At 42.9% G+C, this 24,412-nt stretch overlaps 5 protein-coding genes across 5 annotated transcripts; 4 read left to right on the top strand and 1 right to left on the bottom strand.

Moving 5' to 3' along the window:
- Positions 1-63: 63 nt before the first annotated feature.
- On the bottom strand, positions 64-1,905 carry LOC110857088 (zinc finger protein 25). Its single transcript, XM_022105694.2, has 2 exons — positions 1,643-1,905; positions 64-1,522 (listed from the first exon to the last, which is right to left on the bottom strand). Exon 2 carries the CDS (start codon positions 1,463-1,465, stop codon positions 482-484), a length of 984 nt encoding a protein of 327 aa, XP_021961386.1. The 5' UTR covers positions 1,466-1,522; positions 1,643-1,905; the 3' UTR covers positions 64-481.
- Positions 1,906-2,534: 629 nt separating this feature from the next.
- LOC110857086 (zinc finger protein 530) lies at positions 2,535-5,260 on the top strand. The gene is made up of 5 exons (XM_022105691.2): positions 2,535-2,795; positions 2,876-3,176; positions 3,364-3,576; positions 3,726-3,995; positions 4,488-5,260. The coding sequence occupies exons 2-5, from the start codon at positions 3,174-3,176 to the stop codon at positions 5,043-5,045; spliced, it is 1,044 nt and encodes a 347-aa protein (XP_021961383.1). The 5' UTR covers positions 2,535-2,795; positions 2,876-3,173; the 3' UTR covers positions 5,046-5,260.
- A 1,487-nt stretch (positions 5,261-6,747) lies between these two features.
- LOC110856919 (zinc finger protein OZF-like) lies at positions 6,748-9,431 on the top strand. The gene is made up of 2 exons (XM_035857258.1): positions 6,748-7,854; positions 7,932-9,431. The coding sequence occupies exon 2, from the start codon at positions 7,992-7,994 to the stop codon at positions 9,162-9,164; it is 1,173 nt and encodes a 390-aa protein (XP_035713151.1). The 5' UTR covers positions 6,748-7,854; positions 7,932-7,991; the 3' UTR covers positions 9,165-9,431.
- A 10,824-nt stretch (positions 9,432-20,255) lies between these two features.
- Positions 20,256-21,371, top strand: LOC110856761 (gastrula zinc finger protein XlCGF49.1). Its single transcript, XM_022105303.1, has one exon. The coding sequence runs from the start codon at positions 20,463-20,465 to the stop codon at positions 21,129-21,131; it is 669 nt and encodes a 222-aa protein (XP_021960995.1). The 5' UTR covers positions 20,256-20,462; the 3' UTR covers positions 21,132-21,371.
- Positions 21,372-22,558: 1,187 nt separating this feature from the next.
- On the top strand, positions 22,559-23,523 carry LOC118437915 (gastrula zinc finger protein XlCGF8.2DB-like; the record flags this gene model as incomplete). Its single annotated transcript, XM_035857464.1, has 1 exon — positions 22,559-23,523. A coding segment is annotated over one exon (747 nt), but the record flags the coding sequence as incomplete, so codon positions are not given.
- Positions 23,524-24,412: the final 889 nt, after the last annotated feature.

A 24,412-nucleotide genomic window follows, 5' to 3' on the forward strand; every position in this document is an offset into this window, starting at 1 on the left:
TCACTGGTCCAGCCTTACATTTATGTCGGAGCATGGAAAAATGGGAGCAAGAAAAGAGCAGGGTTTTACATATAATATAATCACTTTACTACATAAAAATGGACCTGGTCAAAACGGTAACAAAAATTGGGTCATGCTTACAACTTAATAATTCAATTATGCCATTTTTATCAATCGTACGAGAACAATTATTTCGTCATAAATAGTGAAACCGGAAAAAAATATAAAGTACGGGAAGTGTGTCGTGTCGTAATTTGGCGTGGGGTCAGATGAATTAGGACTTTACTCGGAGGGATGAACCTGAACCCTCTTTCTGTTTTCGAAGATTTGTTTTGCTGGAGAGCGTCTTCCCGCAGTGGGGGCAGGGGTGCCGGATTTTGGCATGAACATTGTTCACATGCTGCACCATGTGCTCCTTCCTCCCGAACTTCTTGTCGCATTCGGGACAGGCGAAGTTCTTCAACCGCCAGTGAACTCCCAACTAGTGGGTGGTCAGATTTACTTTTTGACTGAAGGCCCCGTCGCACTCGGTGCACTTGAAGGGTCGCGGATCCTCGCTGTGACTGCGCTGGTGCAATTTTAAGGCACCGTTACGACCGAACAACGCCCCACACTGGTCACACCGAAAAGGTTTCTCTTTCGTGTGGGAGATCAGGTGGGCATGATAAGCGCGGTTATCGGGGATTTTCTTACGGCAAAATAAGCACACGCGACTCGAACCCTGCTTCACGAGGGCGACCTTCTCGTCTTCGGAGAGGTGGGTGAACCGATGGCTGGTCAGGCCTGGTTTGGACGAGAGAATTTTCCGACAAACGTCGCACCTCCAGAGCACTTTTTCCCTGAGGTGGCTCAGAAGATGACGACGGAGGGGGGAATGACTTTTCAACCGTTTGCTGCAGAAGTAGCAGCCGTGTCGCCAGCCCTGCCGCACCTCCGCGCGCTCCTCGCGGCTCAGGTGGACGAAGAGAAGACGGGTCATATTTGTTTTGTGGGTGAAGCCCTTTTTGCAGGTGGGGCAGGCGTGGTTCTTCCGACCTTCGTGCGCAGCCACGTGGTCGGTAAAGTCGCGACGATGGAAGAACACTTTCTCGCAGTGGGGGCACTTCCCGTGGAAAATTGAAGGCTGGTTCAGCTCATGGGGGTTGAAATGGGTGCGGGCGTGGAGGCGAGCACTGGTTCGGTTGGCGAAGGGTCGTGGGCATATTTTGCATGGGAAGACTTTCTCCACGCCGCGGCGACCAGGCGTCTTACCCTTTGTGTCAGTGTGCGGGAATTTCTTCACTTTTGATGACCTGCTGTTAGCTGAAGGCGAGGACACGTGGTTATCGCCACGTGCTGTTGGCAGTGGTTGGAGGGCGTGAGGAGGAAATCGTCCATGCTCTCGAGAACTTTCCCCTTTCTCCACTTTGTCCGTTGTTGGGACGAGACTTTTCTGTTGTGTCACCAATTTCTGGTTGACCTCCATCCCGTCAAAGGGCACCGTCTGCTCAGAAGTTCCCCCTTAACAAAGCTCGATCTCGTTCTATGCACAAAATATTCATTCCGAATTGAATGACAGATTTGTGAAGATTAAGAATGCAATCTTACCAACGTTTTAAAATTTGGGGGTGAGGCGTGTGCTCTGGATTTAAAAAAATTTTACCTTGTCGCACTTTTCCTGTTTTTCAGGCTCCTCCACAATTTTCAAATTACGTCCAGTTTTCTGCTCTTTTTTTCTCGATGTAAACTGGGTGGAAATGTTGGAAATTTCTAAAATTCCTGGAGGAAGTGAGCTCTTGTTTCGCTTCTAGCTCGTGGATTTCTGTCTCCTTGGACGGAGAGAAGCCTTCGCTTATCTGTGTATCCCACCAAGCGCCAAGTCTCGTGTAGTCAAACTTATATACCAAAATGCAGAATAATTTCTGTAGGGAGAACTAAACAAGAAAGTCGTGAATTGCCAATATTTTGCATGCATGCAAATTATGCACATACATATTTCTTCCAGTAACATACAAAAGAAATCCGACAAAATGATGAACAAGCTAACCACAAATGTGCTAAATTTGCGAGGTTTTTGCATCCATATTTTACCCAGGAGTGGTCAATTTACATCGCATAATTAACTCTCGATTGACCAATGTGTTCGTTTTCCATTAAATTAAGAAATTCAGACTCAATCCTATGCAAACTTTCTTTTCTTCAGTTCTCCTTCATATTCCGCTTCATTTTGAAGAACATGCAACATAACAATGGTATACGAATGGAAAGGCAAAAATATCCCACTGGCAGACCAGCAGGAATTCATAACCAAATCTGCGAGATTTGTGAATTCACGCAGATTTCTTCCAGAAAAGGTGGACAAACAGTCTTAATTTGCATGGAATAATAATTAACAAATGATCAATTAGCATTATCATCACCACCGTCCGTCTTGCTTTACTCATGATTTTTTCTTGCTAAATTCTTCACACAGAAAGCATTCCGCACTTTTTGGCACGTCTGACTATGCAAATGTACGAGACTTGGCGTTTGGTGGGATATGAGATAAGCGAAGCTACGTATTTCTCACACAGAGACCAACAAACTCTCCGGCAAACAAGACCTCACTTCTTCTTCCTCCAGAAATTTTCCAACTTTTTAAAATTTCCATACAGTTTACATTCATAAAAAGGAACGACGCCAAGGAAAGAAAACTGGATAAGCTGAATGAAAATTTGTGGAGCAGTCTGATAAGCACGGATAAGTTCGACGAGGGATACATTTTTTTAAACTCCGGAACACACATCTCACCCCCAAATTTTCTTAACGAGCCATTGGTAAGATTTCATTATGAATTTTCACCTTTACAAAATCCGTTCTTCAACTCATCTAAGAGATTTCCTATTTTTCTGACCAGCAAATTTCCACTAAAGATGTCACAACGTCTGAACCCCATACGCGGTGGGAGCGGCGCGTCGTTCGTGGTGGCAGTCGCGGGACGGAGAAGGCCCCACCGCGACCACTCTGAGACAAGCAACCTGCACAACAGCAGGATCGACACCTACTCCGGCTTTGCGGACGGTTTGGCCGATTAGAAAGGGGTCTCGAGTTCCTTCATCGTTCCGGAAGTGGGGGCGACCAAGAAGAGGAAAAGGCCGGCCAAACCGCTCAAATTCAGTGACGATGAAGATGACGATGCCAAGGAGAACGACACGATGGTGAGTGTGAGGAGGAAACGTGTCAAGTAATATGACCACGGAAGCTGTGGGGACGTTAACATTGTTGGATAAGGGAAGAAGTGGTTTATAACACGATGGAGACATCGAATAATCGTTCCCTCCCCACCCTTCCGCGGCCACTGGTCGCATTTCAGTAATAATAAAAATTTACCCTCTTTCTGCGCAGGCGGATCCGCTAGCGCGAATTGAAAAGTGGGTGAACCACCAACACGCGTCCTTTGACCCGGCGAGAGACACCTTCGCGCCTGGCAGGGTCACCTTCGCGGCTGGCAGGGAAACCTTCGCGCCTGGCAGGGAAACCTTCGCGCCTGGCAGGGTCACCTTCGCCTCCTTCGCCGACACGACGTCGTCAAGCCTCGTGACCTCGTCCGTTATCCCGGTGAGACTATAGGTCAGAGGTCAACGCAAACCAAGCTGGCGGTGGCGCCACCAATTTTGCAGATTTTGTTGACCTCCGCTACAAATAATCATATTTTAAACAGGCATATTTTAAAAACTAATTAATTGTTCCTACTCAATTTTGTGCAGAATCAGTCGTCTGATTTTTCGCTCAGAAACGCCTCCACGCTTGCGCAATCCATGGCGGAACTCGACGCCGCGATGGACGCGACCAACTTTCCCGTCGCGTTTCAAAACTACGAGAAAAAGAGGGCGGAACGACGCCGAGGAAGGAAAACTGGACGAGCTGAGCGTCTCTGGAAAATTGTGGAGGAGCCGGAATCCAGGAGGGAAGAAGCTCCCGAACCGACCCCATCTCGAACACGCACATCACGCCAAAATCTAAAAGAAGAGTCGTTGGTAAGATTACATTCTTAATTTGCATACACAAATCCATCGTGCTGAGCAATGGCCGCGGAAGGTGTGGGGACATTAACATTGTAGGATAGGGGAAGGGCCGGGTTTATATAAGATGGGGAGATGATGCGGACATCTAACAACCGTGGGGACATTGTCCCTCTGTCCCCACTGCGGCAACTGCTAAAAATCTCTTGTTCCACTCCATACAAATAAGTAGTGACCTACATAATATTGCACGTTTTTCTTGCAAATTTGCATTTTCAGATTAGAAAATTAAGAATTTAGGGGTCGCATACGATCGAATGTACGAATTTTTCCTTATCAATTATTCAGTGGAAATTGGAGGCCGGGGGACATTAGCATTGTGGGATAGGAGTAGGAGGGACTACTTAACACGAATTTGCTCAATTTCTGAGGGGACCATGCCCCCTGTTTCCTCTGCTAATGCAATTATTACCGATTTCTTATTCCTTATCCATAATTTTTTTCCAGACTTGGAAAACTCAACGCCACCGGTGTCACGTGTGTCGAAAAAGTCTCTCCTCCAAAGATTCCCTCACCAGACATCGTTTCTCCCACCTCAGCGAAAAAGAGAAGGCCGCCCTCGTGGCGCAGGGATCGGGTCAAGCGTGCTTTTTTTGCGACAAGATATTCCGCGACAAAAGCCATTATCATCGCCACCTGGCCACTCACACGACGGAGAAACCTTTCCGCTGCGACCAGTGTGGGAAACAGTTCAGTTTGAAAAGTAACTTAACCAGGCATGCGCCCATTCACTCCGCGGATCCGCGACCATTCAAGTGCACCGAGTGCGACGAAGCGTTCACTCGAAAAGCATCCCTGGTCAGCCATAAGAAGATTATTCACCAGAAGCGGAAGGACTTCGCGTGCCCCGAGTGCGGCAAGAAGTTCTGTACGAAGGGTAACATGGTGCAGCCTGTGAGGGGTGTTCATGCCAAAATCCGGCACCCCTGCCCCCACTGCGGGAAGACATTCACAGAGAAAGGCAGCCTTAGGACGCATTTGAGGAAGCTTCATCCCCCAGAGTAAAGTCCTTCGTCTGTCAACTGACCCCTCGTCAAATTTCGACGTATTCCTTATATTTTTCCGGTTTCACTATTTATAACACGATAATTATTCTCGTTCGACTGATAAAAATGACATGCTTGAAGTATTAAGTTGAATCCATGACACTATTTTTCTTACCTGTTAGAGACCATAACGATTTTTAATTAGTAAAGGAATTTCGTTTTAGATCAAAAAAACTGTGCTCGCGTCTCGCTCCCGTTTTTCCATGTGCCGACACAAATGCAGCGCTGTGACGACGACGCAGTGACGACGACATATTTCATCCTGACGAGAAGATGGGTCAGTTTGTGCATCACACTTAAATCGTGCAGGGCTCAGGTTGCGGGTTGCATATCGAAACGGACCAAAGTGAACAAATAAGGCAGCAGTAAGCCTTAATTTGCATATTATAAAAAACATTCAAAATATAAAACACTAAAATTCCAGCATGATTTTCATACCGGTGGAAACTTCCGTTAGTATTCAGAAAATCAGGTATTGTTTCTCTCTAATGGAAATAAAACCATGCTTAAGCGGATAATGAGCACAAATCTAGCCACGTACATAAGTAAACCAGACAGATTTTGCATGCATATTTCTTCCAGTAATATTTTATTTAGAGTAAAATGCATAAAAATCAGGAATTGCGCATAAGGATGACAACAAAGATACCCAATTTTCAAGATTCTGCGTCCATTATGGACGCAATATTATTTCGTCCAGGAGTGGTCAATTTGCATTACATAATTAATTAAATTCTTGATCAAAGTTCCCATTTCGATTAAATTCCATACGTACATGCACTCTTAGAAAACTGGTATTAAATCATTACCAGTACATATTTATGTGACTCTACCGACCCTGGTATTAACAGGAATTACGGTTGTGGTATTGACAAATTTACCACTCAGGAACAATTTACTACCAATCCTGTAGAAAATTATTACCAAATCACGGAGTAGATATGTGACTCTACCAGATTTTTAACAGTGTATGCAATGCATGCGTCACATTGGATAAGAGAAGATTAAGAAATCCAGACTGTATTTACTCTCCATCCATGCAGGATTGAACTTTTACAGAAATTGAGAATTCTGAGAAACTACGACACTGCCAGTCTCAAATTCCCTCAAATTATGCTGACGGGGACCGTTGAGACTGACAGTGGCCTAGTTTCTCAGAATTCTCAATTTCTATAAAAGTTCAATCCTGCATGGATGGAGAGTAATTCCTCTTCTTGAGCATTCCTCCAAATTCCGTTTCAATCCTTCATTTTCATGAAACTGCGGCATAATTCCGATTCTGAGGTGAATGTAAAGGCAAAAAGATAGCAGTTGCCGCGGAAGCTGTGGGGACATTAACATTGCAACATAGAGGAGGGCCGGGTTTATAAGATGATGCGGACATCGAACAACCATGAGGACATTATCCCCCTCTGTCCCCTCAAGCTTCCTTCCGCGGCCACTGCTAGGATAAAAATAGAGGAAAGGAATTCTAATTCATACCCACACTTGAGAGATTGTGAAAGCACGCATATTTCTTCCAGAGCTGGACAAACGTCTCAATTTCCATTGAATAATTATCAATGAGTAATGTGCATCACCACGGCCTTCCTTTTGCCAAGATGTTCTTGCTTTACAGAAATTCTTCAGCATTTTGTTACCCTTTTGGTGGACGGACAAACTACCAGATTCAATCAGATATTTGCCTCTTGGTTGAATCTGCAGATAAGCGAAACCATATCTCACTCCAAATGCACCAGCGTGAGAATCCCGGCTCTGGTGAAATTAAAAAACCCTTTTTTCGTTGTTTTTTTTTTGGAAAAGGAGAAATACATTCATATTCGTCGTCTGGTAATGACCAGGCTTGAGCAAGATACTTTGTTTTAGATGAAAGTCTTACTGTTAGGTAGTTAGGCATTGAAAAACACCTTCCACTAGTAAAAATAAAACGCATATTTTCTTCAAAATAACAATTACTACCTCATAAATCATAAGAAAAGCGAACTTTAGATGTCGCGGGTAACATATTTTGCAAAAAGTATCTTGTATCTTAAAAAGTATCTTAGATACTTTCCCCTGGATGGAAAATATCAGATACAAGATACAAATACAAGATACTCATTGAGGATTTTCCAGATACAAGATACTTTGAGCCGAGGCGGCTGGAAGATACAAGATACGAGTAGTATCTTGTATCTTGTATCTAGTATATTAAAGTATCTATCTTGCCCAAGCCTGGAAAAAGATAACACCAGCATAAGAGCAGAGGAAGGGAATTCTGATTCATACCCAAATTCGAGAGATTGTGGACGAACGAATATATCTTCCTGAGGTGGACAATCGGCTCAATTTGCATTGGACATTTAATGATAAATGAATGAATAAATGAATGAATGAACATGCTTCTGTGTCACCACTTTCTTGCTTAATTCTCCGTCCACAAAGAAATTATTCTGCATTCTGTCACCTTTTTGGTACGTCCGACTGTACGAGACTCGACTCTTGGTGGGATGTGCAGATAAGCGAAGCTATCACTTGAGACAACAAGCTCCTCGTCAAACGAGAGCTCACTTCCTCCTCCAGAAATTTTACAAATTTGAAACATTTCCACCAAGTTCACATTGAGAAAAAGAGCAAAACGACTCAAAGAATGATGTACGTGAGTTGAAAATAAAATTGTGGAGGAATCTGAAACACAGAGAAAGTTCGATAAGGGAAACTTATTTACTCGAGAACGGACTGCTTCCCGAACATACGTCTCACGCCAAAATGTGAAGAACGTGTCGTTGGTAAGATTGCATTCTGAATTTTCATATAAAATTTGTCGTTAATTTCCAAATCCTAATGATGTTCCTTACGGATACAGGATTCGAAGGTTTCTACTGCGGGAATTTCCGAGCAGAACGAGACATTGCCGTTGGACACGATGGAGGTCAACCAGACGCACCGGAAGTTCCTCAGACGACAGGAAACGCTCGTCACCACAAAGGAGAAAGGGGAAAGTTCTCAAGAAAATGGACAATTTGCTCCTCACTCCGCCCAACCACGTGAGCCAACTCCACGTGGCGAAAACCACGTGCAGTCCCCCTCAGCCAACAGAAGGTCATCAAAAGCCAGGAAATTGCCCCAAGTTGGCAGAAAGCGTGGTCATCACGTGGTGGGGACAATCTTCCCATGCAAAATATGCCTTCGTCCCTTCACCAACAGAACCAGTGCTGCCCTCCACGCCCACACTCACCTCAACCCCCACGAGCTGGAGCAGTCGTCACTTTTCCATGAGAAGTGCCCCCACTGCGAAAAAGTGTTCTTCACTCGTCACCACTTCACCGACCACGTGAACGCGCACGAAGGTCGTAAAAACTACGCCTGCTCCGTGTGCAAGCAGAAGTTCTCCGCGAAAAAAAGTTTGACCCGTCATCTCTTCGTCCATTTGAGTCGCGAGGAGCGCGCGGAGGTGCGGCAAGGCTGGCGACACGTCTGCTACTTTTGCAGCAAACCATTCCAACGTCCGTCCCATCTCAGTCGTCATGTGGTGGGCCATACGAAGGAAAAAGTGGGCGGGCGATGTCACACTTGTCGAAAAAGTTTCTCCTCCAAAGATTCTCTGACCAAACATCGGTTCGCCCATCTCTCCGAAGACGAGAAGGTCGCCCTCGTGAAGCAGGGTTCGAGTCGAGTGTGTCTATTCTGCCAGATGAAATTCCCCGATAACCGAACTTATCATGTTCACCTGGTTTCCCACACGGAGGAGAAACCTTTCCGCTGCGACCAGTGTGGGGCGCTGTTCGGTCATCAGAGTGTCTTAACCATGCACGCGCGCATTCACAGCGCGGATCCGCGACCCTTCAAGTGCACCGAATGCGACCAAGTGTTCACTCAAAAATCGAGTCTGACCAGCCACAAGAAGACGGTGCACCGGAAGCGGAAGGACATCGCGTGCCCCGAGTGCGGCAAGAAGTTCGGGAGGAAGGGTGACATGGTGCGACATCTGAGGAGTGTTCATGCCAAAAACCGGCACTCCTGCCCCCACTGCGGGGAGACATTCTCGAGGAAAGACCATCTTGGGAGACATTTGAAGAAGGTTCATCCCCCAGAGTAAAGTCTAAACAGCGTCTCATCAAAGGACCACGTGTCATCCATATGTTATGTTTTTTTTATTATATATTTTGCTGATTTGACCACTTATGACAAGTTATGCTCATCCGACCATCACGACATGTTTTCCACGCGTTATATATTTCAATATTTTTCTCATTTCACTAATTATGACGAGAGATTTATTCTGATAAAAATGGCATAATTGAATTATTAAGGTGTGAACGTGTTATGTTACCGTTTTGACTATGACAATTTTTATGTAGTAAAGTTATCCTGTTTTATATAAAACTCTGCTCGCGTCTCGCCCCCATTTTTCCATGCGCCGACACATTTGCAAAGCTGGACCAGTGACGACGACATATTTGGTCATGACGAGAGGAACGGTCACTTTGTGCATCACACTTAAATCGTGCAGGGTTCGCATTGCAGGTTACGGTTTCCGGTCACTTTGCATAACCCATTTTATATACATACCTGTTCAAAAAACCTTTTTTCATTCAAATTTCAGTCATCCCGATTTCTAACTGAAGATTTTCATTCGCACTCAGTCATTTTCTTTCAAACTCATTTCACTTCATCTGACTTCATTTCTTCGTCTCATGTACAGAGTCCGGTTATGTATGTATTTTAAACTTTTTCAATAATAACCCGATCGGGTTGAAACTTTGGGATATTGTTCCTGGTCAGGCATAGGTCACACGGTCAAAAAAATGTTTTGACATATTTTACATATTTCCAGGTTTTGGTACATATAAACATGTTTTAACATATTTCGACGATTTTGCCGAAAATGTGCATTTTTTGATACACATAAATATTTTTTTTACATATTTCGACGATTTTTTCAAAAATATATATTATTTTCAATACACATAAATATGTTTCTACATATTTCAGCGATTTTTTCGAAAAAAATATATTCTTTAGAGAAACCTCAGAAATTCACAATTCATAAAAAATTCCGATCATCGTAGAAATAATACCAGAGCATGTTGAAATGTTTTTAGTTTGTCACTTTGAAATGCAAAAGCACTTTTTGGCATTTCTGCAGTCAAATAAGCTAAATTTGGGGCAATTTTAAGCGAATTAAAAATATGTTTTATATACATATTTTGGCGATTTGATTGAACATTTTACATAAATATTTCGGGGTTTTTAAGAACATATTTATCCGGACTCAGCTCATGTATTAAGCTTCGGGTGAAAAATTAAAGGAGTGAGAAATCCTTTCATTCACAGTCACTCATCTGAAATGACTGAATCTTTCACTCATTTTCATTCAAATGAGGGGAAATTCATTTTCATTCACTTTCATTCTCTATCATAATCCGTCACATGAATGATAGTGAACAGGTATGTTTACATAACGTAGTATAGAATGCTTATATAAGGCGTAAAAGTCACTTGGTAAATATAAACAACCACATTGCATAACACATTTTCTCATATTATTAAATGGAATAACTTCTTAAAACAAGAAGAAAGGTTAGTTTGTGCATCACACTTAAATCTCATATTGCAATTTGCATATCGAAACGGACGACAAGGTGACCAAATAATTCTGCAAAAAATTATTGGTCCATCTTTCCTTGTTCATTAAATATGCATTCGTCCTTTAGCATGAAAAAAATTAAGTAAGAAATCCAGACTAAACTCTAGATTTCCATTTGCTCAAATTCCATTTTGACAAAAACCCCACATAATTCTAATCCATGAGTGCAATGGTAAAAATATGTCAGCAGGATAAGAGAAGAGGAATGGAATTCTGAGTCATAACCAAATTTGAGAGATTGTGGACTCAATGAATGCATATTCCTTCCAGTGATGGACCACCGGCTTAATTTGCATGGAATAATTAGTGAATGATATGTAATGACCATCATGTTACTGCTTGTGGCACAATTTTCTTGCTAAATTCTCCACACAAATTATTCTGCATTTTGTTGCCTTTTTGGTACGTCTGACTGTACGAGACTTGCCTCTTGGTTGGTGGGATATGCAGATAAGCGAAGCCATCTTGAGGGAGGCAGAGACCAACAAACTCCCAGCCAAACAAGAGCTCACTTCGTCCTCCAGAAAGACACTGATCGAATTTAATGAGCAACTTTACAGCCAAAATAAATGATATCTGCAAAATGTCCCATTTCTGAAATGTGTTTTAAAATTTTCTACATATTCTGAAGACTGAATTTAACTTTAAACAAAAAATGGGACATTTTGCAGTCATCACTTATTTTAGGGTAAACCACCACCACTTTTGCCATACTTATCTCATGCATTTTAATTTATTGCGCTGTGCACCGTTGTTAGAGGTAACTAAATGGAGCCATATTTTCATATTGCTGCATTATTATTATTTGAAAATACCAAAAAATAACCCGATCGAGCTTGATAATAAATCCAGCTGCTTTTATCAATCATGCCGCACACTATTTGTTTTTTGGACGACTGTCACAGACGGATTAAGTCGAACCAGAAACGGCATCGACTGGGAGCGTCTGCACTCTGGCCCTTGTATTGTCGACTGTACCATGATGAGGAGGAAGCACACAAAACCGAGGTCATATGCGAAGCATGCCACATCAAGGTACGAAAAATATTTAATTTAGTCTAGTAATATGTATTTAATTGCTACTTATTCTGCAGATTCGCTCTCAATTGAAGGATGAAGGGACGAAACAATTCCGGAGGTCAAAACCTAAAGTAAGGGGAGAGGGTGTCATTCTACCGAGCCGAACAAGATTAAATATGAGAAGAGAAGACAATTATGCTCGTGGCGCTGAGGAGGAAGATCGTCGTGGCGCTGAGGAGAAAGATTGTCGTGGCGCTGAGGAGGAAGATCGTAGTGGCGCTGAGGAGGAAGATCGTTGTGGCGGTGGCGAAGACGATGCTCATGGCGCTGAGGAGGAAGATCGTCGTGGCGGTGGCGAAGACGATGCTCATGGCGCTGAGGAGGAAGATCATCGTAGTGGTGATGAAGACGGTGCTGGTGGCGCTGAGGAAGATAGTGGTTGTGGCGATGATGGAGACCGTGGTCGTGAGGAAAATTATGCTCGTGGAGGTGACGACGACTATTTTTGTTGGGCGGACGACGACCATGCTCATGAGGGTAAAGATGACGATGCTCAGCAAGAGATTGACCGCTTCGAGTATGGATTATTGGACATGGAGCTTGACGAAGTCCATTTTAATAGTGAGTATAGCAGATTAAATACTATAATCATAATGCTACAATACTATGATAGTTTATTTAACTACCAGGTGGATTTGATACTACATCCCGTCATGAAAACTCCATGGCTATTTCAATAAGTGGCAGAAGTGAGATCCAGTCAGAATGGAGCACTCAAGGCACAACAGTGACGATGACCGCCCGAAGTCACTCTCAAGCGTCAATCGTTTCGTCTCTTTCCTGCGACCCATTCAACTCCCAAGTATCGATGTCCAGCACTCAATCAAGTAAATCACGGCGCTTACCAATGATCAGCTCCGTTGGATCCACGCAGAAGCGGTGCTTTATTTGTCATGACCCCAACGGCAGAAAAAGGATTCCAAAGTGCGCCATTACTGGCGCTACAACTGGCATTACAAGCATGGACAGAGAAGGAAATATATATCCCTCATGACAATCGCTGCTGCAATATTCACCTTGAGGGAAAACTTTTCACAGATGACGCAATGCAGTTGATTATACCTACAAAACATGGTGTTCTGATGTCGGATGAAGAACTTGCACAGTGGATTTTGGATCTCAGCAGCAACAGAAACAAGTTAGGTGCTAGAAGACGTCGTTATAATTTCGACGATCAAACTGACGTGGACAAGGACGACTACCCAAATCTTGTCGGATTCTCTAAAATTCAGTTTAAATCGCTGCTAGCAGAAATATCAGGCCATGTACATAACAGTGTCAACCGAAGTGTCCGAAATGCGTTGGCCATCTTCCTTATGCTGCTTTGCCACAATTTGGCTCAGGTATTAATATTTAAGATTTATTCTTACCGCAAAATTCATTAGAATGAATACTTAATGCTGAAATACTCTTGTGTGCAGAAAGTGCTGGGCAGTCTTTTTGGAATCCCCAATCAATCATGCGTGAGTGAGACCATTGATGCAGTCGCTACAGCGCTGGACAACCATTTTGTCAAGAAATACCTCGGTTTTGAACACTTGTCCCGTGAAGCAGCCCTTCGTGACCACTCTCGTCCAATATACTCGAAGCTATTTAAAGAAGAAGACCCAACTAAGCTGTTTCTTATCATGGATGGAACCTATATTTATATTGAAAAGCCGGCCGACTTTCACCTGCAGAAACTAACTTATTCTGGGCAGAAAAAACGCAATTTAATCAAACCATTTATGATAGTTCTTCCGTCAGGGTATATCTTGGCTGCGTGTGGTCCTTATTATGCAAGTGGTAAGTGTATTTTAGCGGCAAAGCTGGAAGATGTAGCAAAATGCATAATCCGTTGCAAGTTACATAATTTTCAAATAATCCGTAATTTTTAATTGCAGGTGCGAATAACGACGCTGGGATCTTAAAATCCATCCTGTCGGAGCTGCCACCTGATTCACCTTACTTGAAACCGGGCGATCACCACATTCTGGACAGGGGATTCAGAGACGTGATTCAGACTCTTCTTCGCCTTGGACACCTCACACATATGCCAGAACTACTAGACACCGATGATAAACAATTCACCACTTCGCAAGGAAATGAGTCAAGACGGGTCACGTTGGTTAGATGGTTGGTGGAGGCAGTAAATCGAAGAATCAAGAAAAAGTTCAAATTATTTCGAGAGACGGTTCCAGGAGGTAAGTCTATATAATAATTTATGCGTACCAATGTCAATGTATGTTGGTGCAAGTTTTAAAGTTATTATACTGTGCGATTAATTGCAGGATACCTTGAGAAGCTGCCCATGTTGTTCAGAATTGGTTGCGCCCTTATTATCTGTTTCTGCCCTCCTCTCTCCACCCACTCACCCAAGCATGATAAGATAGCCGAACGAGCATTGGAACTTGCTGACCGGGAGAATTTACTACAAAAGCGAGTGGAGGACGAGAAGATGGATCGCCGGACTAAGGAATGGAAGACGGCCTCTCTGAAAGAATTTCCAAAATTCCCGAAGCTTAACGTTGACGATCTGGAAGACATAACCCTTGGAGTGTATCAGATTGGATTGGCCAAGATATACGCTAATCTGCACATGAAAAATTCTCCAATCTTTGAAATTAAACTGAATTCAGAATTTCCAAACATCGTGCGAGCCAAGATTGAATCAAGGTTTACAGCCAATAAAGCCCACGATCTATGGATCGAATATTCTTCCGACCCCAGAGGTTAAAGGTGCTGACGCAATAATTGGTTTCTACTGTAAATGCAAACAAGGCGCTCGGACATTGGGATGTTGTGCACATATTTGCACAGTAAGTTAAAATTATTATATGTAAAAAAGCACAACTGGTAAATGGTAGATGTCTATTTTTATTATATTGTTAAAAGGTGCTGTGGTAGTTGGGTTATCAGAGGTACCAAAACCCAACAACAATTAACGTTCGGAAAAGAAAACTGGAAATTATTAACGCCGGAAAACCTTAATCGGAGGAGGGAGGATTATCATTAAGGCAGTTTTTGGTCAGGTTATGCATATACATTTATTTCTTCTAATCTGGTAATGACTCACAATTTTAGATCATTTATAAGTACGGCATAATTTGGGAAGGCACATGAGTACTATGATTGATTTCGTAGTTTGCAATCCCAACCGTACTTATAAATGCATGTTAGGCGAATTAAACTAATATTAATATTGCGTATTGTTTTTTTCAGGTTTCATTGAGTTACAATTTTTTTGTGTTGTGTACATTTTCATGGATGTATGTATGTATTCCAGTGTAAAGTTATGATGCTGTAGAAAAATAAAATCTGAGTTGTATTGTATATATGTACGAATTATAATCTGTCAAATTATAAATATACAATATATATATGTATATATATGTAATACTCAAAATTGCAACGAAAACCGAAATGAATAACGAGCATTGTTGAGTACCTCAAATGCGGCTGCAAATATGTACATATTGCTTTCTCGCTTAATCTTAAATGATTTGTTACCACACAACTAAAAATAATAATTAATATCGGGGGCCCAGCATTTTGCATTGTAATCAATGAAAAATAATGCAAAGGGGCCCACGGTTACCATCAAGTTCGATTAGTGTCTTTCCCTAGTTTTAAAAGTTTCCAAACTCCAGAAATTTGATACATTTTTAAACATTTCCATCCAGTTTACATTTAATAAAACGACCAGAAGCGTAAAGAAATCTAAACGTTGGTTGAAAGCCTTGGGGAAAAAGGTTGAAAGGTAGGATTCGAGGAGGAGGAGATTTTGTTACTCTGGAACCGACTGCATATCGAACACACGTTTGACCCCCAAATATTAACAACGAGTCGTTATTGGTAAGATTTCATGCTTAATTTGCATATAAAATCTATTAGTCAACTACATATGCTGACTTAATAATATTCTGTGCAGAGAAAGGGATCGATTGTTGCTGGCCTGGGAATTTCAGGAGGCAGGATGAATAAGGGGGAGGTCAGTCATGATAACCAAGCAGAGTCGCCGTCAGCTAGCAGGGTGCCAGCGAAGGCCTATAAATTACGGCACGTTGGCGGAAAGCGTGGTCGTCACGTGGTGGAGAAAGTCTTCCCATGCAAAATCTGCCTTCGTCCCTTCGCCAACGGAACCAGTGCTCACCTCCACGCCCGCACCCACCTCAACCCGGCCGAACTGGAGCAGTCCTCGCTTTTCCATGAGAAATGCCCCCACTGCCAAAAAGACTTCTTCAAACGGCACCATTTTTCCGACCACGTGGCTGCGCACGAAGGTCGAAAGAACCACGCCCGCCCCGTTTGCAAGCAGAAGTTCACCCAGAAAACAAGTTTGACCCGGCATCTCTTCGTCCACCTGAGTCGCGAGGAGCGCGCGAAGGTGCGGCAGGGCTGGCGACATGTTTGCTACTTCTGCGGCAAACATTTCAAACGTTTAGCCCATCTCAGTCGTCATCTTGTGACCCACACAAAGGAAAAAGTGGGCGGTAGGTGTCACATTTGTCGAAAAACGTTGGCCTCCAAATGTTCCCTGACCACTCATCGCTTCACTCATCTCAGCGAAGATGAGAAGGTCGCCCTCGTGAAGCAGGGTTCGTGTCGAGAGTGCTTATTCTGCCAGAAGAAATTCCTTTCCAACGGGACTTATCACGTCCACCTGGTCTCCCACACGAAGGAGAAACCTTTCCGCTGCGACCAGTGTGGAACGCTGTTTGGTGGTAAAGGTGACTTCATTAAGCACAAGCGCATTCACAGCGCGGATCCTCGACCCTTCTGTGGTGTAAGGTATGTCATAGGGTATAGTTAAGTCTCATATTTCTGTATCTCTGACTGTGCTCGTCTCACTTGCCCAGTCAGTCACCAACTGCTACTTGGAGAATAAAGACATGTAAATAGTTACTCTCCAGTGCTCGCTCTCTGACTGATTTCGACATCGGTGTTAATGGTGTGTCGATGGCCAACGCTACCTAATTGCATCTCACACGCATTACACTACACCTTCAAGTGCGACGACTGCGACAAAGCGTTCAGCAGTAAACACAATCTGGGCATCCACAAGAAGACTGTCCACCGGAAGCTGAAGGACATCGCCTGCCTCCACTGCGCCAAGAAGTTCGGCACGAAGAGTGACATGGTGCGACATGTGAGCAGTATTCATGCCAAGATCCGGCACCCCTGCCCCCACTGCGGACAGACATTCTCGAGGAAAGACCATCTTGAGAGACACTTGAGGAAGGTTCACCCCCCAGAATGAAACCCTTCATCTTTCAACTGATCCCTCGTCAAATTACGTGTAATGTTTCCCATACCTTAGATTTTTATGTTTCTGATTTCACCATTTATGACGAGATATTTATTGCGATAAAAATGGCATACTTGAATTATTATGATAAACATGACCCAATTTTTGTTACGTTTTTGACCACGACGATTTTTATGGTGTAATTCTGTTTTACATGAAAAAATATGCTGACGACATGTTTTCCTTACGTTATATATCTTTATGTAGTTTACTGAGTACACTGTTGATGAAGAGATATTTTCAGACTGATAAAAATAGATTAGTTGTAAACACACCGCGAATTTTTGTTACCGTTTTGACCACGACGATTTTTATGAAGTAAAGTAATTCTATTTTATATGAAAAACATCTACTCGCATCTCGCTCCCATTTTTCCATGCGCCAAAACAAATGCAAGGCTCGAACAGTGACGACGACATGTTTCATCGTGACGAGAAGAAGGGTGAAATTTGTGCATCACACTTAACTCATGCAGGGCTCATGTTGCATATCGAAAAGGACCAAGGTGACCAAATAATTCTGCAGGAAGTCTCAGCTTGCATACTAATTTTGATCCGTAGATCAATGAATAATTGAGGAAAGGTCGGTCATTCACTTTCTCGTAGTGGGCATTTCATCCAAAAGATAAAAGTCTGAAATTCCAGCGTTATTTTCATGCAGTTGGAAAATTCCGTTTTATTTGAGAAAATCAGGCATTATTTTTGTCCAGTGGGAGTAAAACCACTCTGGCGAACGAGGAGGAGGCCAATCTTTCGTTACAAGTAAATGAGAAAGATTTTACATGCATATTTCCTTCCGTTGTGGGGACAAACATACAATGGCCGCGGAAGCCATGGGGACATCGGGGGACTTCAGCATTGTAGGATGGGGGAGGGAGGGCCGGGTTTATATAAGATTATATCGAGCAACCGCGGGGACATTGTCCCTCTGTCCCCTCAAGCTTCCTTCCGCGGCCACTGCATACATATGAAGTCAAGAATTTAGCGTAAGAATAGGATGACAAATATAGTAAATTTGCGAGATTCTGCGTCCACAAGTGGTCAATTTACATGGCGTAAGAAATTACTAATTGATCCAGGTGCTCATTTCCAGTATAAAATTAAATATGCATGGATCACATTGTACGAGAAAATCTAACAAGGGAAACCTCCGAGGTGCCGGTTGAATCCAGGGTTCCCACCTATACCAAAATGACCACAACATGCGATTTATGACGTAAAGTGAAGGAATTTATGTGCAAAAATCACTTTTCGTCAAGTTGTGACGATATTTGTGACGAGCGTGTGAGCACGGAGAGCATAGAGTTTCGTCGTGAGACATCAGGCGGGGATGCTGGCTGAACACATGATCGTGTTTATAAATATTTCATTTTTATTGCAAACCACAATTTTCATTTAATTTTAAAAATTCTTACTCATAATTGCAAACTTAATTATAATTTTTGAGACTGTTGAAATTGGCAAAATAGTAAATTTGGAATCAACGGTAGGCCAACAAATAAATCGTCCTAAATATGAACATTGCAAAAAAGTGTTTTCATTTATGGAATAAATTGTCTTGGGACTGATTTTGAAACGATAAGCACATTAAATATGTAGATGGTTACTTAATTCAATACATACATTATAAACATAAAGATACATTTTAAAATGTTCACGAATTGTTATTCGCTTGAAAGTGCGAAATGGATTTATGTATTTCCAATGGAAAGTTTCATCAAATGTGCAATTGTCATCTATTTAATTTGCAACTCTGTTTCGACCACTTTTTTGTTGAATACCACCACCACCTACTAACTAATGACGACATTAATTGACGTCCACGCGATTTTGTTCACAGTTATAAATAAGATGAAAATTAAAATTATATTAATTGAGAATTTGAATTATGCGAGAACTCTTTGCAATCTTCGAGTCGCACGCTTGGTCCCTTGAATCCACTCTCAACCGTGCCCACACGCCCGTCACAAATATCGTCACAGATTGACGAAAAGTGATTTTTGCACGTAAATTCCTTCACTTTACGTCATAAATCGCATATTGTGGTCATTTTGGTATAGGTGGGAACCCTGGATTCAACCGGCACCTCGGAGGTTTCCCTTGTAAGAAATCTGGTTCAAATCGTGTGCAGAATTACTTTTTTTCCAGCTTTCCTTCATTTTCCGATTCGATCCTTCATTTTCATGAAACTGGCACAAAATTCTGATCTCAATGTAAAGGCAAAAATATTCTCTTTTACAGAAGAACGGTGGACAGGAATTCGGATTCATAGCCAAATTTGAGATATTGTGAAAGCATGCAGATTTCTTCCAGAGGTGGAAATCCGGCTCAATTTGCATGGAATATTTAATCAGCACCGTCTTATTGCTTGTCCTACGAGTTTCTTGCTTAATTCTCTGTACAGAAATTTGAAATTTGCATGTTGTTGCCTTTTTGGTGGAGGGACTGACTTCGAGATTCCTTGGATGCGGGTGGGATACGCAGATAAGCTCTTCCAGAGGTGAACAACTGGCTCAATTTGCATGGAATAATTAACAAATGAGCATCATCACGATTTTCTTGTTTATTTCTCCCCACAGAAATTACTCCCTACGGTTAAAACTGAGGTTAAAACTTGACTTCTGGTGGCGTATGCAAATAAGCGAAGCCATCCCTCCGTCCGAGGAGACAGAGAGCAACAAGCTCCCAAGAAAACAGGAGTGAGCTCACTTCTTGTTCCAGAAATTTCATCACATTTTAAACGTTTCCACCCAGTTTACATCGAGAAAAAAAGCCAGAACGTCGCAAAGTGAAAAGCTGAAAGTCTCTTGAAAATCGTGGAAAAGCCGGAAACGCAGGGAAATATTTTTTACTCCTGGCCAAACGCCTCACAAGTTTTAAGAAAGAGTCGTTGGTAAGGTTGCATTCCAAATTTTCATATGAAATCTGTCACTCAACTGCGAATGCGGACCTAATAATTTTATGGAATATTTTGTGTAGAGGAAGGAAGCGGTCGTTGCTAGCGGGGGAACTTCCGAGCTGAACGTTGCCCTTGGACGATATGGAGGTCAACCGGAAGTTGCTCAGAGGACAGAAGGCGCTCGTCGTCACAACGGAGACAGAGGACCTTTTCCACGAGAAGGGACGATTTCCTCCTTACTCCGTCCAGCCACGGCGGACAGCACGTGTCGATAACCACGTGCCCCGCCCTCAGCTAACAACAGGCCATCAAAAGTCAAGAAAATACCGGAAGTTGCCACTGAGAAAGTCTTCCCATGCAAAATATGCCTCCGTCCCTTCGCCAACAGAACCAGTGCTCGTCTCCACGCCCGCACCCACCTCAACTGCGACGAGCTGGAGCAGTCCTCAATTTTCCACGAGAAATGTTCCCACTGCCAAAAAATGTTCTTCACTCGTCGAGACTTTACCAACCACCGCTTCGTCCATCTGAGCAGCGAGGAGCGCGCGGGCTGGCGACACGGCTGCTACTTCTGCACCAAACGATTCAAAAGTCCATTCCATCTCAGTCGTCATCTTGTCACCCACACGAAGGAAAAGTTGGGCGGGAGGTGTCACCTTTGTCGAAAAGCGTTCTCCTCCAAAGAAAAGTTGACCAGCCATGGTTTCGTCCATTTCTCCGAAGAAGAGAAAGTCACCCTCGTGAAGCAGGGTTCGAGTCGAGAGTGTTTATTCTGTCACAAGAAATTCCCCGATAACCTGACTTATCAGTCTCACCTGGTCTCCCACACGATGGAGAAACCTTTTCCCTGCGACCAGTGTGGGGCGCTATTCAGTTTGAAATGTAACTTAACCATGCACGCGCGCATTCACAGCGCGGATCCGCGACCCTTCAAGTGCAGCAAGTGTGACCAAGCTTTTGATCGAAAAGCTCATCTCACAAGACACACGAAGACCGTGCATCGGAAGGTGAAGGACTTCGCGTGCCCTGAATGCGGCAAGAAGTTTGGGAAGAAGGATAACCTGGTGCGCCACATGAGTGTTCGTGCCAAAATCCGCCACCCCTGCGCCACTGCGGGAACACTACAAAGTCACGTGTTGGCCGACACGTGAAGAGGATTCGCCCATCAGAATGCAGGCCTGCGAAATAGCAGTACAACTGACCGTCACCTACATGTTTTCCATATACGATATATATTTTTACATTTTCCTCATTTCACCATTTATGACGAGATATTTATTCCGATAAAGATGGCATGATTGAAGTATTAAGTTGTAAATGTGACAAGATTTTTGTTACCTTTTTGAGCATGACGATTTTTATGTATTAAAGTGATTCTGTCTTGTGTAAAATTCTGCTGGCGTCTCGCTCCCATTTTTCCATGCAAACGCAAGGCTGGACCAGTGACGACGACATGTTTCATCGTGACGAGAAGAACGGTCACTTTTTGCATCATACTAAATCGTGTAGGGCCCATATTGCAGGTTTCGGTTTCTGGTCACTTTGCATAATCCATACCGGTAATATAGCATGATTTGTATTCCGTAAAAGTCACGTGGTATAATCAAATCAGCCACTTTGCATAACACATTTTCTTTGCATAACCGTGTTTAAAACCTTGAAAGTTAAATGATTGATGAAGCTGTACATTTCCCTTAAATTAAATATGCATTCGTCCTTTAGCATAAAAATATTAAGAAATGCAGACTCAATTCTACATTGAATTCCATTTGCTTGAATTCCATTTTGATAAAAACCCCACATAATTCTAATCCATGAGTGCAATGGTAAAAATATGTCAGCAGGATCAGAGATGACGAATGGAATTCTGATTCACAACCAAATTTGAGAAATTGAGGACTGGATGCATGCATATTTCTTCCAGAGGTGGACAAGCGGCTCAATTTGCATTGCATATTTAAATAATCATCACCGTCCTGCTTTTTCCAGTATTTTATAGCTTAATTCTCCACACACAAATTATTCTGCATTTTGTTGCCTTTTTGATACGTCTGACTGTACGAGACTTGTCTCTTGGTTGGTGGGATATGCAGATAAGCGAAGGCATCCCTCCGTCCGAGTGCCGAGGGAGACCGAGAACAACAAACTCTCCGTCAAACATGAGCTCTCACTTCTTCCTCCAGAAATTTCCCTAAGTTTCCAAACTCCAGAAATTTGATAAATTTTTAAACATTTCCACCCAGTTTACATTTTTTAAAAACGACCAGAAGTGTAAAGAAAGCTGCACGTCGCTTGAAAATCCTGGGGAAGAAGGTTGAAAGGCAGCATTCGAAGAGGAGGAGATTTTTTTTACTCTGGAACAGACTGCATCCAGAACACACGTCTCACCCTTAAATAAAATTTTAACTACTTTAAAACTTTAATATTTTAATATTTAAGCCGTTGGTAAGATTGCGAGCTTAATTTGCATATAAAATCTAAAATTAATCAACACATGCTGACTTCATAATATTCTATGCAGAGAAAGGGATCGAACCTCAGGAGGCAGGATGAAGGGGGAGGTCAGCCTTGATAACCAAGCGGAATCGCCGTCAGTGCCCACTGCGCAAAAGTGTTCTTCCATCGTCACCACTTGACCCGTCATCTTTTGGTCCACCTGAGTCGCGAGGAGCGCGCGGAGGTGCGGCAAAGCTGGCGACACGGTTGCTACTTCTGCAGAAAAAGGTTCCAAGTTTCGCCCTATCTCGATCGTCATCTTGCGACCCACACGAAGGAAAAGTTGGGCGGAAGGTGTCACATTTGTCGCAAAACGTTCTCCTCCAAACAAAAATTGACCAATCATCGGGTCCTTCATCTCAGCGAGGACGAGAAGGTCGCCCTCGTGAAGCAGGGTTCGGGTCGAGAGTGCTTATTTTGTCACACGATATTCGCCAGCAATGCCAATTATCATGCTCACCTGGTCTCCCACACGAAGGAGAAACCTTTCCGCTGCAACCAGTGTGGGAAGCTGTTTGGTCGTAATGGTGCCTTAAAATTGCACAAGCGCATTCACAGCGCGAATCCGCGACCATTCAAGTGCGACGACTGCGACCAAGCGTTCACTACGAAACACAATCTGGGCAGCCACAAGAAGAGGGTTCACCGGAAGTTGAAGGATATCGCGTGCTCCGAATGCGGCAAGAAGTTCGGGACGAAGGGTGCCACGGTGGTACATGTGAGCAGCGTTCATGCCAAAATCCGGCACCCCTGCCCCCACTGCGGACACACATTCACGCAGAAAGGCAATCTTGGGAGTCATTTGAGGAAGGTTCACCGTCCAGAATAAAGTTCTTCATCCCCCCAAACAACGTCCCATCAGTGACAACATGTTTTCCATATTTTGTGTATTTTTGTTAACATGATTTCACGATTTATTCTTCAATAATTATTCTTATACTGCTAATAAAAATTACATAATTGAATTATTTAAGTTATAAATATGATACACTTTTTGTTACCGTTTTGACCATGAAGATTTTTAAGTAGTAAAGTCATTCTCTTTTATGTTAAACTCTGCTCTCGTTTTTCTATACGCCGACATAAATGCAACGCTGGAACGGTGAGGACGACATGTTTCATCCTGACGGGAAGAAGGTCAATTTGTGCATCACACTTAAATCGTGCAGGGCTCAGGTTGCGGTTGTCATATCGAAACGGACGAAGGGGCATAAATAATTCTGCAGGAAGTCTCAATTTGCATACTAATTTTGATCCGCACACCTCAATAATTGAGGAATGAATGGTCGTTCGCTTTCTCATCGTGGGCATTCCATCTAAAAGATAAGAGTGTAAAGTTCCAGCGTTATTTTCATGCAGTTGGAAAATTCCTTATTATCTGAGAAAATCAGGATTATTTTTGTCCAATGGAAATAAAACCACACCGCGGGACGAGGAGGAGGACAATCTAGCGTCACAAGTGAATGAGAAGGATTTCACATGCATATTTCCTTCACTAATGGTGACGTACATACAGTGGCCTCGGAAGCCGTGGGGACCTTAGCATTGTAGGATGGGGGGAGGGACGGGTTTAACGACATCGAACAACCGTGGGGACATTGTCCCCTCAAACTTCCTCTTTCACTGGTGACATGTAACCTTCTCATACAATGTGACTCATGCATATTTAATTTAATGGAATTGATCAATCATTTAACTGGTTAAGAAATAATCCGGACTCATTCGTACACATAATTCCGCTTGTCCAGCTTTCCTTCATTTTCCGTTTCAATCGTTCATTTTTATGAAATTACTACAAAATTCTGATCTCAACGTATAAAGGCAAAAATATCGCACTTAGGAAACATTGCAGGAAACGACTTCTGATTCATAACCAAATTTAAGAGATTGCAGAAGCACGCAGAGGTGGACAATCGGATTAATTTGCATAATGATG

Source organism: Folsomia candida, unplaced genomic scaffold (assembly GCF_002217175.1).
Source record: "Folsomia candida strain VU population unplaced genomic scaffold, ASM221717v1 Fcan01_Sc017, whole genome shotgun sequence".
NCBI lineage: Eukaryota > Metazoa > Arthropoda > Collembola > Entomobryomorpha > Isotomidae > Folsomia > Folsomia candida.